General features: G+C 33.2%; 1 protein-coding gene across 2 annotated transcripts; it reads right to left on the bottom strand.

The window, feature by feature from the left end:
• Positions 1 to 1948: 1948 nt before the first annotated feature.
• LOC147843362 (uncharacterized) lies at positions 1949 to 12681 on the bottom strand. Of its 2 annotated transcripts, XM_087256598.1 has the most exons (3): positions 9700 to 12681; positions 6309 to 6709; positions 1949 to 4292 (listed from the first exon to the last, which is right to left on the bottom strand). In XM_087256598.1, the coding sequence occupies exons 1-2, from the start codon at positions 9917 to 9919 to the stop codon at positions 6336 to 6338; spliced, it is 594 nt and encodes a 197-aa protein (XP_087112724.1). In that variant the 5' UTR covers positions 9920 to 12681; the 3' UTR covers positions 1949 to 4292; positions 6309 to 6335. The 2 variants fall into 2 exon arrangements, with proteins under 2 accessions (XP_087112724.1, XP_087112723.1); XM_087256597.1 differs by lacking the exon at positions 1949 to 4292 and having other exon boundaries at positions 5621 to 6709.
• Positions 12682 to 18929: the final 6248 nt, after the last annotated feature.

The raw sequence follows: 18929 nt of genomic DNA, 5'->3' as shown, positions 1-18929 counted from the left end.
TTTTTAAATGACAATTAAAGCCTCAGTAATATTCCAGGGGAAAAAACGACCTTATTGATTTCTATTGATTTGAAGGTGCACAAATGGAAATGTACCAAATGAAAAATAAATCTTTGCAATCTTAACTAAAATAAAATGCCTGTGCAGTTTAAACATCACTAAATAACATTGAAATGTTGCATCAAAATACACCTTTAAATTATTTTATTGTTGTTTTATACAGTAATTTTACAGTAGTTTTATTCTTAGATAGGATTGCAAAGATATACTAAGCCTTTAATTGTCACTTATAAGGGATTTTATGATTCACAAATAGTCCTCACTTTAGATTAGGTCACAAAACTGCATGGAGTTGTGTTAATAAAGCATTTTTTAACATACATAGTAATTATTACTATACACCTGAATGATAAGATATATAAATGTTGATTTCAATAGTTAATTAATCATTTACTAATGCATTCTGAATGATCTTAAAAACCATCAACTACTCTTAAATACAAGTGGCTTGTAAATAATGCAATTCTTAATTTAGTCATGTAAAATCAACCAGTAACAAAGTATAAAAGTACAATTATTAAGCACATTATAAATGTGGTTATAAGGCAAGAACAGAGCATCTGTTGCTTCAGTTATAAACTGCTTACTAACATTTATTAATGTAGAGTTAATGCTTAACAAATAATGAATTCACTATTTGCTAGTGCTTAATAAATGATTCATAGTGTAGTTATTATAAAGTGCTACCAAATATTTTTATATATATTTTTTAATTTTTAAAATACTATTTATTTTAATATAAAAATATAAAAAGTTTTTATTTTTTATTTTTGAAAAAGCTGTCCAAAGTAGATACATTTACAAATGCTGTTTTCGTGTTGCAGTGTGGACTGTAAAAATGGAGGCTTTAGAAAATTATGGTGTAATTCAAGTGGACTACATTTGTATAAAGCAGATGTTTTGGATGCTGTCCATTTTGACAGCTTTTTAAAAGATTAATATCAGTTTGTACATGCTCCATATTGCATAACAACACAGAACGAATACTGGGAGCTGTTGTTTAGCAGTTGATGCAGACCACAGTTGCAACTTTTTGCTGTGACGTTTCAAAGAAATGGAAAGTAAATAAACAGCAGACGTACTGTATATGACACGGGTAAAGGGCCGCATTATAATAAGGGCCGCACAATAAGGTCCGCCATGTTAATAGCAATTGCGCCATGGCATGGCGCAACTGACTCTTAACCCTTTAACTACCCCACCAAAAAAAAAGGTTTGCATTGCATTTCTTGACCTGTAATGTCACTAGTTAACAAGCTTAATGCATTTTTTTAACACATACCATAATTTCTAAAATATCAACCTCTACCAAATAGTTATGTTGGTTTATGATAAAAAATAAAGGAATTAATACATCAACTATGAAAAATCTGCAAATACGAAATGTAAGACCCATTTTTTTTAAATATTCAAAATAAAACATTTTTGAATACTAAATATTTTAGATTCTCATTTAACATGTTTTCTTGTTTTTTGTTTTTTACAATAACACCAAAGTCAAAGTGTAGTACTGCAACAGGATTGTTTGATTTTTTTTTATTATAATTATTTTTTTTTGTAAACCAACAATGCAGTGTGTGTAAACCATAATTTAAAACTACTATTTTAAATTACTTTCACAGTCATTATTTAAAACCATAAAAACATGGTCAACCAATAGCTAAAGCGGCAGTCTAAGGGTTAAAGGGAATGGGAGATGAGACTCTAATTGGTTTAATTCACATTATACTCAAAACACATCCATAACTTATGAAGAGAATAAGCACAATCCTGTTAGACCATGGGCCACTCCATGCACTTTAGACTCTGTGCCTAGATTGTTAAAATGGAGCCCAAAATCGTCTTGCACCTGTACATGATGAAAGCATTTTCAGTTAATTTTTTTTTTCTAAAAGAATTGAAAACTAGTGTACATGGAGCATTTATCTGGATAAATGTAGACGTAGCCTGAAAGAGCAGAACAGTTTCATAAACATCTGTCAGCTTCTTCAATGAGGCGCATCACATCTTTACATTGTTTTCTATTTACTGCAGACAGACACCGAATGGAAAAAAGTTTAGACTTTTTAAAAGACATGGTGGCACTTTTAATGTGTTACCCCTATTCGAGACACACTTAAAATCTCTCCACGAGCCACCATTTTCCATAAAGCCGTTTACGACAACTGACATGTTAGTATTACAGTCCAGAAAGTGTTATCAGCACCACCGTGAAAGATTAAACCGTATCTGTGCTGACTGGTATAGAATGGAACGGTTAAGCAAAGAGAACCATTCGGCCTGAAAGAGGAAAAGCATCTAATATTTAATGAATTAATTTTTGCCACACCTGCCATCAGGTGACCAATAAACTGTCAATGTGTAACTTGAGAAAATTGCATTAGTACACAACCACTTTTAGAAACGAAGAAAAATACCTTTTCCGTTTTACCGCTCTTAAAAAGGCTACGCTGTCTTACTTTAAGTATTAATTGATATTTATTTGCATTCTATGATACATGAAATGCTTAAGATAATGCAGATACAGATATTCTGTACAATAATATCCATGTTTGATGAATAAAAAGCATCTGTATATACAGGGGAGCACATCATCAATGTTCTCAACATCAAGCTGGAGTTGGTGCTTGTTCCTCATATGTATTCATGAGGAAGCGGAATTGGTCCACAAAAGTGCTTCTCTAGTGCCGTATATAGTGCACAATTTTCATTTAAATCATGTATTCCGACCATTAAGTGCACCCCTGTGAATATATCATTATAGATATATCATTTATAATCACTACTGTAATCATTACAGACTTTGTCATTTAAATGACGTTGACACTGATGGTGAGTTTCACAGCTTGAGCAAACAAATCTATATCACTATGAACAGATGCTTTCTTTACTGCTGTTTTCTCACCAGTTGTGTTTTGTGCTTATTATGTTATAGAGAGGAAACGCATACTATATACATATTCATAAATGTTGCTCTTCACATGTTCTTTATCATTATATCACAGCGTTTCCAACTTCTTTATAACCCCCTTTGAGCATTTTAGGACATTGAATCTCATTCAGTCTCCGTGCACAATAAGTTGCTGACTGCAGTTCACTTAATGACCAGCGGTGTCACTATTAACAATGTTTGTTGTAAATAAAAAGTCCCTTTGAAAGAAAGACTTTTGTTTTTTTGCGTGCATTTAACACTTTGAAAGTGTTAATTTAGGAACATGAACACACTCCTGCAATGTTTCTTGACGGTAACACTTTGGATTTTGAATCCAATCCAGTTTCACTGGTCATTGAAATAAAGCACAAAATCGAAAATATTTCCGTGCAAATCCATGAACTGCAAACGCTGGTTATCCTGCGTCAAAGTGAACGATCCGATGGTTCAGATATGTTCCGAGGATGCATTTTGGCTCCAGGAGGGAAGGCTTCTCCTGAATTGGCACAATCCTACAGACGTGATTTTGCAGTCCTGCCTTGTCCCTGTATTACCGGGCAACCACGTTCCGGTAATGCGGCTTGGACTGATACGGCTCTCTGCTTATTGAGGTTGTTTGTGGTCACCAGCACCTATTTTGAGGACAGGTCACTGATCCTCACACACTCCACAGGACAAAGCCCAGCTTTTGCAGACGAGTAGAAAAGCAAAGGGTGCGATGGTAAATGTAGTCAACACCCTCATTGGGTGTTTATCAAAGAAAATGTTCCATCTATTTTTCATTTCTATTTAAAGAAATGGATCATGCTAAGCTGAATATGTTCGATCATTACTTAAAATAAATAATTCAACAAAATGAATGAATGAATATAACATCCTACATAAATGATGACAGTTTCATTTTTAGGGGAGCTGTTTGGTAACCATTTACAATAATGTTCCATTAATTAATTAATGTAATTAACATTAGCTGCATTTTCATTATCTTAGTTTCATATTGCGTGAATGAAAATATCTGCTGAATTTGCAGCAAGTTCTCAATTTTTTTTTTTACAGGAGATTCAAAACTGCAATGAAAATATTTTTCACATTTACTGGATACTTGACGTATGTAAAATGTCTGATCATTCTTTACAGGTTTGTCTATGCGTTCATTTGTAGAAACTGGCTCCCTGACTCGAAAAAGTTTAAACTGCTAATCCAAAACAAATCTGAATCCACAGATCGCAGATGACATGTTTCCATAATTACACCTAAATATAACACCCCTGTCTCCTTCGATTAAAAAATAATGGTAACACTTTAGTTTAGGTCACAATTCACGGTAATAACAAACCAATAACGAACACAACTAGCTTAATAAACAACTAATTAGCTGTTTTTTATTAGTTAGTAAGGTTAGGCTTAGGTTTTGGGTATGGATGCAGAATAAGATCGTACTTTATAACTACTATTTCCCAGAGATGGGTTGCGGCTGGAAGGGCATCCGCTACGTAAAAAGGTGTTGGATAAGTTGGCCGTTCATTCCGCTGTGGTGACCACAGATTAATAAAGGGACTAAGCCGACAAGAAAATGAATGAATGAATGAATTTATAATTAGTGAACAGTTAATATCTTAATGATAATAAATCAGTAGCTAATGGCATGAATTGTGACCTAAACTAAAGTGTTACCAATATAATGGCTATGTAAACTTCTTGTCACGACTTTTGTGACGTGAGTTGGAAGTGTTGTTTTACGTGTATTAAATTGGTTAATGGAATAGAGCATGATTTTGCAATAGTCTTTGTAGAGTCGACATCAAGAAAATATCTCAATTTTGCTCAAATCTGTTATGAAATCCAGGTTGTTGAACTGTTACAGTATTTATTCATCTAATGACAGATAACTGTTCATTGTAAGTTAATTTTCAATAAATATTAGCAGTAATATAAAGTTATATTTTATATATAAATAACAATATATAAAGTTAATAATATTAACTTGTATTTTTTTTATAATGTATTATTTATTTTACCAACTAAAGAGAAAGTTCACCACAAAACTTGAAATTAAGTGGTCATTTACTCTCCTCTTTTTTTGTTTTAATTCTTTCTTCCTTTTTTGGACTGTAGATTTAAAAGATTTTTATTTTCATCTTTATAACGGATGAGTGAATAGAGTTGAGCTTATAATATCACAAAATGCTCCCATAAATATTTAGCATATTTCAAGTGTTTTAAGAGTACTCACTAGTGTCTGGTGAAATTTAATATACTGCGCAAAAATTGGCCATGGTCAAAATGTACATTAAATAGCCAGATCAATTTTGTCTTACACTAAAAACCCACAGCATTGCCCCAGAACACTATTTCAGAATCAGACCAATCTGTCAAGCTTTCTGAAACAAAAACTTTTTTGCGAGCTTTTTTTTTTGTTATCAATTATCTGCCATATGGAACCTTATTGTAAAGTTTTACCAATTATTATATGTACACTACCTGATAAAAGTCTTGCCTATTCACATTTTAGGAACAACAAATAACAACTTGACTTCTATTTGATCATTTGGTATCAGAAGTGGTTTATATGAAAGGCAAAGGCCTCTAGATTACGCTTATTTTACCACAATAAAGTATGATCATGTCTTGATTTTTTATTATTTAATTAGGACAATAAGTTCTGCCTTTGCCGAGACAAAAGTCTTGACACTCAACAGAAATAATGTACAGTATAGAATATAAAGTGATGGTGCAGTGGAAAAAGAATTAATATTGTGTTTGACTCCCATGAGCTTGGAGGACTGCATCCATACATCTCTGCAATGACTCAGATAACTTATTAATAAAGTCATCTGGAACGGCAAAGTAAGGGTTCTTGCAGGACTCCCAGAGTTCATCAAGATTCTTTGGATTGATCTCCAATGCCTTCTCCATCTTACCCCAGACATTCTCAATAATAGTTATGTCAGATGACTGGGCTGACCAATGCTAGAGCACCTTGACCTTCTTTGCTTTCAGGAACTTTGATGAGGCTGAAGTATGAGGAGCACTATCCTGCTAAAGAATTTGCCCTCTCCTGTGGTTTGTAATGTAATGGGCAGCACAAATGTCTTTACATCCTCAGGCTGTTGATTTTGCCATCCACTCTGCAGATCTCTCACACGCCTGCATACTGAATGTAACCCCAAACCATGATTTTTCCTTCACCAAACTTGACTGATTTCTGTGCGACTTGGGTCCATGCAGGATCCACTTTTCCTCATTTTTTGTTGCTCTTACAACTGGGATCAACGACAAGACTACTCAGGTAATGTATGTTTTTTATGTACTTCACTTTAGTCTGCGTTCAGTCATGTAACCTTTACAAGTCGTGGAACGATACGGAATGATGTGAAAAAGTGGAGCTTTGTCTGGTGATTTTGGGTGTAGGAAAGACGTAGGCGTCTTGCGTGGTTTTAGTGGGACTCCTGTTTTCTCCTGGCTGTGGCAGTGAGGGGCTGTTAAGCACACTGTGAGAGGCTGGAAAGAAGTGAGGGATGAATGGGATGACGGCCAGAAGAGGGCTGTTCTGAGGACTGTCCTCCGGGGACAGCGGGATGACCACGTCGTCCTGATCCCACACGTGGAAGGCGTTGGGGTGGGAGTGAGTGAGGCCTTGGGGCATGTGTGTTGAACCGTTATCACCCGCCTCACTGTTGGCCTTTAACATCTCCTCATCAGGACCCAAAACCCAATCTGAAAACACACACAGACAATATAAGGATGGCAGCGCAATGTCACAATAAAAGGGTGACAAAATGTCTTTCAGTACAAATACAAACAGGACAAAAACCAGTTGAAGCTGGCATAGGACGTGGGTACACTTTGAGCACATTAGTACCTTTTATCCTTTATGAAATTGTACCTTATTTCTGAGACAAAAGGATAAAAACTATAATAGGTGCCTAAAATTTGTTTTGGAATTTTATCATTAGACTTTACAACTTTTAGCACTATAGTTAAAGTTATCACCCTTCACATCCTTCATCCTAAATGCGGTATCTGTTGACTTACATTTGTCATGTAAGCACGCTGGACATTGAGGATACACAAGCAGTTTATTAAGGACAGTAGTCAGACAGGCAACGGTCAAACAGGAGCATAAAAGTATTCCAAGATAATAGTCAAAACTGGCATAAGGTCAGTACAGACAGCAAAGAATCAATCTAAACGGTAAGCCAAGAGAGGCAAGGGTCAAAACACGGCTAGACAAGGCGAGGAAAAAGCATGTGATGCTCTAAAACAGAAACAAAACTCATGTGTATGTGTGTGCGCTGTGTTTAAAGTTATACTGCTTCAGCTGTGTGTTGCAATCAACGGGGATTTGGACCAGGTGTGTGAGTGAAGTGCATGATGGCATATGTAGTGCATTAAAGTGGCAGATTTGTAGTTCCTTGAGCAATCTGAACAGGCTGGACCACTGAAGGCCATGAGAGCATTAGAAATGCCTTTGAATTTTTTAGAAATGCATTTGAAAGCATGAGAAAGTACAGCCCAATTTCCAGAGGAAAAGTAACTATTTTACGTATAACAGAAACGAGGTTTATTCATACAAATTCATAGAACTAAATTTGTATGTAAACGTATTATTTTTAACAATAGGCATACCCCCAAACCCCACCCCTAAACAGAGCCATGATTGGAGGATGAGCAAATCATTAAAAGTATAAATGAAACTGTAAGAAATCACATAAATGAGTTGCTAAAGATAAAAAATTACATACAAATTACCGTGAGATTGTGTTGGAAGATAACAAGCTGTTTATATATACCCGGTAAAATAAGTATTATTTACACATCACCATTTTTCTCAGATATTTATTGCTAAAGGTGCTGTTGACATGTCAGTAAAAAACAATCTTACCCATACATACAAAGAAAACAAAACTAGTTTTAGAAAATGTACAGTTGAAGTCAGAATTATTAGCTCCTCTTTGATTTTATTTCTTTTGTAAATATTTCCCAAATGATGTTTAACAGAGCAAAGACATTTTTTACAGTTTGTCTGATAATATTTGTTTCTTCTTGAGAAAGTCTTATTTGTTTTATTTTAACTGGAATAAAAGCAGTTTTTAATTTTTAAAAAAACATTTTAAGGTCAAATTTAATAGCCCCTTTACGCGGTTATTTCATTGATAGTCTACAGAACAAACCATTATAATACAATCACCTGCCTAATTACCCTAACCTGCCTAGTTAACCTAACTAACCTAGTTAAGCCTTTAAATGTCACTTTAAGCTGTATAGAAGTGTCTTGTAAAATATCTAGTCAAATATTATTTACTGTCATCATGGCAAAGATAAAATAAATCAGTTATTAGAAATGAGTTATTATGCTTAGAAATGTGATGTAAAAAAAATCTCTCTGTTAAACAGAAATTGTGGAATAAATGGGGGCTAATAATTCTGACTTCAACTGTGTGTTATAAATTGAAAGGACATATAGAAAAGTATTGAACACATAAAGAAAGAAATTAAACCAGGGTGGACAGCGAGACGATGATCCCAAACACAGCTAATGAAACTCCCAAATGGATTCAGGAAAGAAATTAAAGCTTCTAGAATGGTCCAGCCAATCACCTGATCTAAATCCAATAGAAAATAAAAACTAGATATTAGAGTTAATAGTAGAGAGCCACAGAACTGTCAAGATTTCTAGATTTAGACATCTGACCAATGCACGTGACTCCATTAGAGGAGTCATTAACCAAAGAAAGCCTTTGATATAAAGTATTAAATACATTTCAGTAGATCAGCACTTTCTCCTTGTATAACTCTATTGTTATTACACAACACATTTTTCAGGTTTTTTATTTTTATTTATTGGTATTTTTTATTTTAACTAAAATGTGGGTAAATTTCAAGTCAACAGATCCTTTAGAAATATATTAGCCAGGAAAAATCACAACAAGTTCAATACCTATTTTACCCACTCTATTTGTGTGTGCTGCTACCTTTTATTTTTGTACCTTACAGGTGGACATTAGTACATTTAAGGTACACTTTTGTCCCTTTAATGTTCTCTTTTTTTACCTTTTATGGTACTATGAGGTACACATTTGTACTTTTTAGGTATAAAAATGTACCTGTAAGGAACTGTGGAACAAAAGTTTACCTTTTGAAAAGGTACCACCTCGGTGACAGATTTTGTAAATTTATTTCTGAGAGTGATGATGAAATCACTACATTCAAATGCAGTTATTTAAAAAGTCCTAAAATACATTTAAAAACTATTTTTTTTTAAATATGCCCTGTTTTTGACAGGTGTTGTAAGATCAAATCCCTTTTATGTAACCATTTTCCACACTAATCTGAGGTTGGAGCTTTCCATCATTATGGCCAGATAAAATTTGTTACTTATAAACTACATGCAAAAAACCAAACATGTTGTTTAAAAGAGGTTTGCCTGCTAGATTTCCAAATTTAGAAACTTAAAAACTAATTAATAAGCGCTTAGGGTAGGCTATAAAATAACTAATTTGTCCGTTTGCTAATCCAATATAGATTAACAATCAATATTCGTAATAATAATGACAATGAAGAAGCAGAAGCAGATATAGGAAAATAGTCTACTTCCACTATTTCCCCAACACCATTGGTCAACCATTCCAAAACTATGAAGACCAGTCAACATGGTCAATATCTTCACAAGCAAGCATAATTAATGCGCCTGTCAGCAGATTTACCTAAGATGTCATGCGCGAGGTCTTTGATTAAATGTCCCACGATGGCATATGCGACGGCGACCACCACCACGGCGGCCATGAGCAGGTACAGCAGGGCTCTGGGCAGCTGGATGAGGTCCCTGGCCGGGGGTTTGTACTCCTCATAAAGCGGGTTCTCGTAAACCGCAAAACGATAGATTGAGTTCTCGGACATGGACGCGTTCAGTCTGATCGCATTCATGATTGTGTAATTTCAGTGATAACGCAAGTTCCTTTATTGCACTCGTCCTCCAGGTAGTTTATCCCAAGTTTAACTTTCTAACTGAGCGTCCAGTCGTCGAAGAGAAACGACGCATCATGTCGTTTTAAACTGTTCAGTTAGATAAAAAGTTTAAATCAGGACTCATCGAAGGACGCGGACTGTGTTTTCCCGTTTCCTCTGTTTGAATGGACAGACTGACTGTGATGTAAGTGGTGGAGGTTTGAAGATCTCACACCATTTAGCGGCCCTGATCTTCTTTCGGACAGCGAGACGATTGGTGGATTTGAAGCGTCATGGATTAAAGCTAAATCTCATCAAGGCGCGCGCACGGATCATTCAAGGTCAGCCTGAGAGATCGAGCACATCAGGTGCTCTCTGCTCTACATAAGAGACAGACAGACATGTAGGCCAACCTAGATAGAAGATTACAAACGAGCTATTTCAGCATTATGGATGTGACTTTGCAGTAAATTCACATAGAAAGTATACGTGAACATTATTGAAACGTTTATATTTTTCCAAAACTACTAACCAAAGAGCTATGGGGTCAGACAAATGTCAATCTGTAAAGAGATTTTTATTTTTTAAATGATTAGTATAAGGGCAATTCTTCAACTACGGGCACTTTTATGTCCTTTAGTCATATTTCCAAAAAATATATATAATTTTGTTTAAATTCCTCTTTCCTTGTCAAACTAATAATTTAACATACTTAAACAAATGTACTACCTTTCTATTATTTATTTTTCATATTATTCAACCTCTTTTTAGGTTTCAAAATCACTGTTTTCACCTTAAACTTCAACATTGAAAATAACATTTTAAAATACTATTTATCTGGTATGTATTAATGTATCTTAATCAACCACCAATGAAATAAGTTAAGTATTTTATAGTTATTAATGTGAGACTATTATCAATATTATATTTGATACTAAATATAGCTGTCGCACAGTACACTGCAAATTTTAGGTAGATTTAACTACCTTGGAGTTAAAATTAACACTCCCTCAGAGTTTATATGGGAAGTGTTAAAAATAACACTTTTGAAAGTGTTAACATTGTCAACACCAAGAGAGTGTTAATTAGAAAACTCTTATTGTGTAAAATATCTGTTAAATTTCCGAAAAAATAACAGCAGCTGTGGTTGCCAGAATCTTTCTGTGAAAAACATGGATATTTCATGAACTAAATATACTAATACACTAATACATTGTTCATTTTACAAAATCATTGCTTAGTGCACAAAAATGTAAAGTCTTTAGATACAATAATGTTTTCATGAGAGATTGCAATTAGCAAACAGATTTTGACTGCATTAGTAACTACACAGGTACCCTTAAACAAAAGAAGCTGCAGCATAACATCAAATATGCTCAGTTCATCTCGGACTTGAACAGAGACGCTATTATCCTCCACAATGGTGACACAAAAACCGTTTTGCTGTTTTTCTTTTTTTTTTTTTTCAGTTTTAGATTTTACGGAAAAATACCAGCAGCTGTGCTTGCCAGAAATCTGCTGTTTTTAACATTCATAAATTCAGTTTACAGAATATTTCTGTTAAAAACACATTTAACAGTCTGTATTTTTTTATCGATCTCACACTGCACATTTTAGATTTGGTAGATTTAACAACCTTAGAGTTAAAATTAACACTCCCTCAGTGTTTATATGGGAACCACTGTAAGTGTTAAAATAACACTTTTGAAAGTGTTAAAATGTTGAACACTCAGAGAGTGTTAATTAGCAAACTCTTATTGTGTAAAATATCTGTTAAATGTATGTCAAAATACTGGCAGCAGTGGTTGCCAGTAATCTGCCGTTTTCAACATTTTACATTCGTACAGTAAATACATTCGTTTCCAGAATATTTCTGTTAAAAATACATCCCATAGTCTGTATTTTTCATTCAAACACACTTAAGCCTTAAATTCCAGAGCAAAATCCTAACTAGTGTCCTCACTACAGAGGGCTAAACACTCAGACAGTGATGAAGTTAATGAGACAATTAAGTGTCTAATTAAAGGATGATTGAGAATTATTGATGAACAACAGTTAACTAGCAGAATGAAAGAAAAACAAGCCAAAACCAAAGATGAAATCAACTGGGGGGGAAAAAAACTCTAAATAAAATAATAATCAATACAAATAAAACAAATTAAACAATAAAAAAATTATTTTTCAACATCTTTAAAAAAACTCATCACATTAAACAACTTATCATGGAGCTTTACTTATTACTGACCTTTGACTTGATTTCTGTCATGTGAACAAAAGCTCTTAATGAAATTTCTGTTGTTCATTTGAAGTCACCATGATGGAGGACAGAGTCTGCTTTAGTCAGGTTTTTCAACTTCTTACTATAACTGTCTTTTATTTTGGCTCTTATAGTTAGTGTTAATCACACTATTTATACATACAGCATGGAAAGCCAAAAGAAAATAAAAGTGTCAGTCTGAAGAGATTATTTATGATATCATAGCCATCCTTTCCTGCTGGTTTTTTAATTCAGTATCATTTAAGTAATGTTTGAGAAATAAATAATATACATAAATGAAACCACTGAAGCTCCAACAATTAACGACCTTATAACAGGTTTAAAATCACCATTAACAATGACAATGTTTCATCTATGGCAAAACTCAAAAACACCCAGACATCAACAATTAGTCTTTGAATCTCAATGATGGTGACAAACAAAAAAATAAAAATCAAGTAAAAAAAACACTACTGAAATATCACCTCCCAAAAACAACACAAAATACAGGAAAAGAAAGAGATTGTAAGAACATAAAGCTGCATAATTTATTCATGCTGCAATGCATGCTGGGAGCTTTATACTATGCTGGTACCCAGCATGCATTGCGGCATGAACTATACAGCTTTTCTTTTTAGCAACCACGGTTGAGGTTCATATCCTGATTCTTGATGTCTGTGTGTGATAATGCACAAGATGGAGCTTGAATGTTTAGTGCATGACACTCTAATTATTTATTGCATCCTAATTGTTTGATGTATCTTCTATGAAGAGTAGCAGATTGCCAATAGTACTGTCCCATGCAGTATAGTGCAACTATATTTGCATATTTTTATCAATCAACTTATCAAACACCTGAAATTATATCTAGAACAATTAAGCATAAACAGTTTAGTTTCTCTTGACCTTTCTTGCTATAACTGACGAGTTTAAGGAACACAGCTATAACAGTCAGAGAAACATTAGGACATAAGCGAAAAGCTTCAAGAGCTCAAATAAGCAGCCTCTGATCTCCATGATGGTGAGGTCAAATGAAATATTTTTAATAAAAAAATATAAACCTCTGTTCATTGTCAAACATTCTTACAGAAATGAAGTCAAACTGTAATCAGTGAAGCTGCTTATACTATTATTTAATGGAGTTGTTTAATCCTCTGTTTTAATTCAGTTGGTTTGGTGTGAGGCTGTGTCTGTAGTTTTATTTCTTCCTTCAATTTCTTATTTCTTCAGTGATTGTGCTTGTTAACAGCAGGTGTTCAACAGCAGGTGTCTGAATTCACTTATTTGTGGTCATTCGCTCTGTCTGGACTAAACTAATTGACCAATTTAAGGGCCAGGTGAATGAGGGTGTAGGGCGAGATCAGACACTCTGATTAGTTTCTCAAAATAAGGGTTTTCGACAAAGGTAGATACATGTTACTCTGTATGACAAGGAGGCAAATCAGCTTCTAACACCGAGAGGGTTAGTTTACCTTTATCTAACTCTAGAATTTTAACACTTTACTCTGAATTATCACAACACTTGAAATTTAACACCAATGATTTTGCTGTGTATTTAGAAAATTATACAAAATTCTTTTACAAGGAAGTGTGACATTTCTTCCCAAACCTTCGATCAATAGACCTGTTCGATCAATCCCTTCACCATTAAACTGATTTGTGAAATAACAACAGCCTTTCTCTGAGCAAGTTTTAAGTCAGCTTCTCTGCCAACTCATTCACCTCTACTCCTGTACATGAGTAGGCATTCATAAACGTTGTTTCTCTTTCAATTCAGTATAAATTTTGTACAAATTTCATATAGAAAGTCCTGTCTTAAAGATGATCTCTTTAATCACTGTAAAAACCATCTAATGCAGATAATGAGTTGGAACATACTACTATATCTCTTCATTGTTTTCATCCATTGTGTGGCCAGTGAAATGGACACCATCTCTTAACGTCTTATATTTTAACGAAGAGGTTATTTTTTTTTTTGTTCACATAATTATCTTTAAACAAATCTTTAATACATAATATAAAAACATAGTTTCTGAAAACTACTAAAATCCACAGTTTTTGTCATTTCCATACATCATGCTAGTTTTTGCAAGTGTTCTCTTTAACGCACTTCTCTTAAAAAAAAAAAAAAAAGGTGTTCTCTGTTTTTGCAAATAAACTCTTTATATACAATATGTCCTGCTGCAGAGGAGGAGCTTGGCCAGATGCACCCCAGCCCAAACCAAACGCATGAATTGAGCATGCCATTGTTAATATTAGGAGAAACATAAATGTATGTATGCTTTTTTGGAGTCAAACGCTTTGGACATCGCTTGAACAAAATTTAAGACTTTGTAAAAACTCAATTATTTTTTTAATACCTTTTAAGGGCCTTAATTTTCTCATAACTGATTTATCAACTTTAAATACTTTTCAAGACCCCGCGGACACCCTGTAATAAATAGCATCTGTATGACAAATATAATTCACCTGATGTTTTCTAATAATGATAACGTGGCGTAGCATATAAACTAAAAATAGCTGTGGGCCTAAAGTCATGGTCACACTGCACTTTTAGCCCCATAGATTTCCATGCAAACGCATGCGAAAGCAGAAGACAGGAAACGCAGGCTTGTGCGACAAGTTTTGCATGTTGCTGCGTTGTAAAGTTCTAGTTTGGCAAACTCTGACCTGCAAAATATTGGAGAAAAAAAAACATAGGAGGGCTGATCATTTTGACTTCAATGAGCTATACAGTATATGGACAGATAGTGTTTTTCAGCCAATGATGAACTCTCGGTAAAAGCTTGCCTTAATGTGACTATTTTCAATCTGATATGGTTCCTTTTACAGCATGGATGTTGTGATGTAATTCAAATATAATCAGTTAAAAAGGTTTAAGCATGCAATTGGTTGTTAAAGTGTGAAAAAAGACGCAAGCAGCGTCATTAGCAGCAGGCTAGCGCAAAAGTTTCATTGAAAATTCTGGGGTCAAATTAATTTCCATATTTTAAAGACGGTGCAGAAAAATGGAATTTAATGCAGTGCTTCTTGTTTGGTCTGATACCTACTTAATATTGTATTTCAGCCAGGTAGTGATGATCCAGGCCTGAAGCCAGCCTGGTGAAAGGGGTGATTCTTTTTCTCAAAAATGGACTTATTTGCAGTTATTCGCATCATTTTCTATTTAACGGTGAAATTTAAATATTGCATTTAAGTGCAATTTTTAGCACTATTTTTAGCTGGATTAGCTTGTGGGATGGCCATCAAAAGCACACATTATAATGTTCCAAAATATATTAGTTAAATATTTAGAATAAACAATAATAGCCAAATTACTATTCAAATTCATTTTAATATGAGCCGCTTTTGGTGCTTCACACCTTATTATTGCTCATTTTTTGTTTTAAGAATAACGTCCAAGATTTAGAATAAAAAGTTACTTGTAAAATCTTTCCTCCATTTAAAAACAATACAGTAGTGAGAGACGACTTCACTTACGTCAGATTGTGTGTTTTCTTGCTGGTTGTTAAACTCATGAAAACGTGTTTGCACTGGCCAAAACTGATTAGCTGAAGTCACACTGAAGCCACAGCCGACAGAGGATTCCGCTTGCTCTTACTGACTTTCTCTATGGGTTATTTTCAAATTAATTAAAAAAATTAAATGAAAGAGAAATTCAAAGTTTGTGTGCATATATCTCATTGCATGTGGACATTTTAAAAAGCTTTTTCAAGAGATCTTTAGTTGATATTGGATTTAAAATAATGAATCATAATAAATATCTACTGAGCCTAATTAATTTGAGGCATATTTAAATCAAAATGTTTCTTTATGTTTCTGTATCACTGATTTAGTTGAGTTTACACCACATGTATGTATATTTGCTGTAAAAAATACAACACTGGTACTAGAGAAGTAATGGAGAAGAACTCTTCTCCTGCTCTGATTGACTTACTGCTGATCAAGAGCTGTTTACATTTAAACCATTTCAATATTCTGTCACCACGGCAACCTGAGTTTACACATTTAAATCCACACAACTCTCTGAAAGTCTTGAATCCTCTGCTTGAAGCTCTTTTAACTCTCCAAGTTGACAAGTTTCATCAGTTTGTCTGATTTAAGTTGATCTTCATGGAGCAGCGTCGCCGCAGAAGAACCAGAGCTCTTCCTGCACGCCTGAAAGACTTCTGGGTGGAGGGCGTCTCTTCTGTTCTGGATCCTGCAGCTGTGGTCAGGTTAGACCACACTTACAGCTGTGTCTCTGTTTCAGGTTTGGAGGAGCGACACCTGAAGAACACGGCTGTCCTTCCTGACCTCCGTCCAGCAGTCACAGTGTCTTCAGTGGATGCAGGTCAGCAGGCAGAGCCTCTCTCCATCCATGGCTGCAGCGTTGAAGTCTATCAGGACATCTACCGCTCTGTGGTGGAGCCCATGACCAAGAACCGCTGTGGTCATCGCCGTCCATACAGCCTGCAGCTGGGCCTGGATATCAAGCAGCGGCTGTGGGAAACACTCGGGTGTCCTGTAGTGGAGGAGACAGTGCAGGCCGATGGACGAGTAATCATCACTGAGAGCAGGTCTGGTTCCAGCATCGCTCCTCGAATCCAGGTAGACATCAGTGAAGAGCCGCTGCCTGTGGAGCCCAGAAGAAAGAGGCCCAGACACTGAGTCCTCACATGCAGAATCACACCACATGCTGCATTTGTATATACTGTAAATACTGTATATAGTTCTAGAGCAAGTTTACAAGTAAGTTTCCTTTTCACACACTCTTGTTTCATCAATAGGATGTGTTTGGTGATTGTCAGTTGGTTTGCTCATGGTTTTTAATACTTTGCGGTGTGGTCATCAGGTGGTTTTCTGAGCGGTTGTTCTCATGTCGCTGGTCGGTCGCTGGACTCCTCTGGGTGTTTCGATGCGTTTAGTGATTCGCGGTGTCTGGTAGGTTAGGTTAGGGTCCCTCACACGGTTTGCAGCTTGACGTGCTGTGAGGGCTTGTGTGCATCAGTGATGCTGAGAGCTTCACCACTGGTACTTCACAGATACCGGCAGGGTCACCCATAGTGGACAGGTCTCAGCTGAGATGCCCGACTAAGACAAACCGGCAGATTCTGGACCGCAGAAGATCATACACTGAAGACAATGCCAACAACATCAGAATTAAGAAGACACAGGTGGAAGCGGAACAATCGACTGTACAAGACAAAATAAAATAAATAGGTAGAAATAAATTTAATAAATAAAAAAGTTAAGGTGAACAACAGTGTTGTATTTTTTTCAGCACTCTTCTATACATTTTCACAATGAAAGTCGAGGGTTTTAGTATATTATATTATATTATATTATATTATATTATATTATATTATATTATACTATATTAAATTATATTATATTATATTATATTATATTATATTATATTATATTATATTATACTATATTAAATTATATTATATTATATTATATTATATTATTTTATATTATATTATATTATATTATATTATATTATACTATATTAAATTATATTATATTATATTATATTATATTATATTATATTATATTATATTATATTATACTATATTAAATTATATTATATTATGTTATATTATATTATATTATATTATACTATACTATATTAAATTATATTATATTATATTATATTATACTATATTAAATTATATTATATTATATTATATTATATTATATTATTTTATATTATATTATATTATATTATACTATATTAAATTATATTATATTATATTATGTTATATTATATTATACTATATTAAATTATATTATATTATATTATATTAAATTATATTATATTATATTATATTATATTATATTTTATTATATTGTATTGTATTGTATTATATTATATTATATTATATTATATTATATTATATTAAATTATATTTATTATATTATATTATATTATATTATATTATATTATATTATACTATATTAAATTATATTATATTTATTATATTATATTATATTATATTAAATTATATTTATTATATTATATTATATTATATTATTTTATATTATATTATACTATATTAAATTATATTACATTATATTATGTTATATTATATTATATTATACTGTACTATATTAAATTATATTATATTATATTATACTATATTAAATTATATTATATTATATTATATTATATTATATTATTTTATATTATATTATATTATACTATATTAAATTATATTATATTATGTTATATTATACTATATTAAATTATATTATATTATATTATATTATATTATATTATATTGTATTATATTATATTATATTAAATTATATTTATTATATTATATTATATTATTTTATTTTTTATTATATTATTTAGGGTTGTCAGTTGATTATAAATGTTCATTTAGTTCACTAAAATTAAAATTCATAATTCAGTTTTACAGACCTTGCAGATTTGGCTGCCAGCTTTCTTCTGCCTGTTTTTGTTTTTCTTTGAGCAAAAAGTAGAATTTATTTAAAAAAATATTTCCCAAATTATGTTAAACAGAGCAAGTAATTTTTTCACAATAAGTCTGATATAATATATATTTTTTCTTCTGGAGAAAGTCTTATTTGTTTTATTTCGACTAGAGTAAAAGCAGTTTTTAATAAAAAACAAAAAACATTTTAAGGACAAATTTATTAGCCCCTTTAAGCTATATTTTTTTCTCGATAGTCGACAGAACAAACCATCAATATACAATCACTTATCTTATTACCCTAACA

The sequence above is a fragment of the Danio rerio genome, chromosome 6 (genome assembly GCF_052040795.2).
Source record: "Danio rerio strain M-AB ecotype USA chromosome 6, GRCz13ab, whole genome shotgun sequence".
NCBI lineage: Eukaryota > Metazoa > Chordata > Actinopteri > Cypriniformes > Danionidae > Danio > Danio rerio.
Note: the sequence above shows the minus strand (reverse complement) of the source record. Positions and strands in the feature narration are given on the sequence as shown.

Coding starts and splice junctions, on each gene's coding strand:
- LOC147843362 (XM_087256598.1), bottom strand. CDS start 9,919: ATGAATGCGATCAGACTGAACGCGTCCATGTCCGAGAACTCAATCTAT. Junction 6,710..9,699: donor CCTCGCGCATGACATCTTAG/GTAAATCTGCTG, acceptor GTGTGTTTTCAG/ATTGGGTTTTGGGTCCTGAT.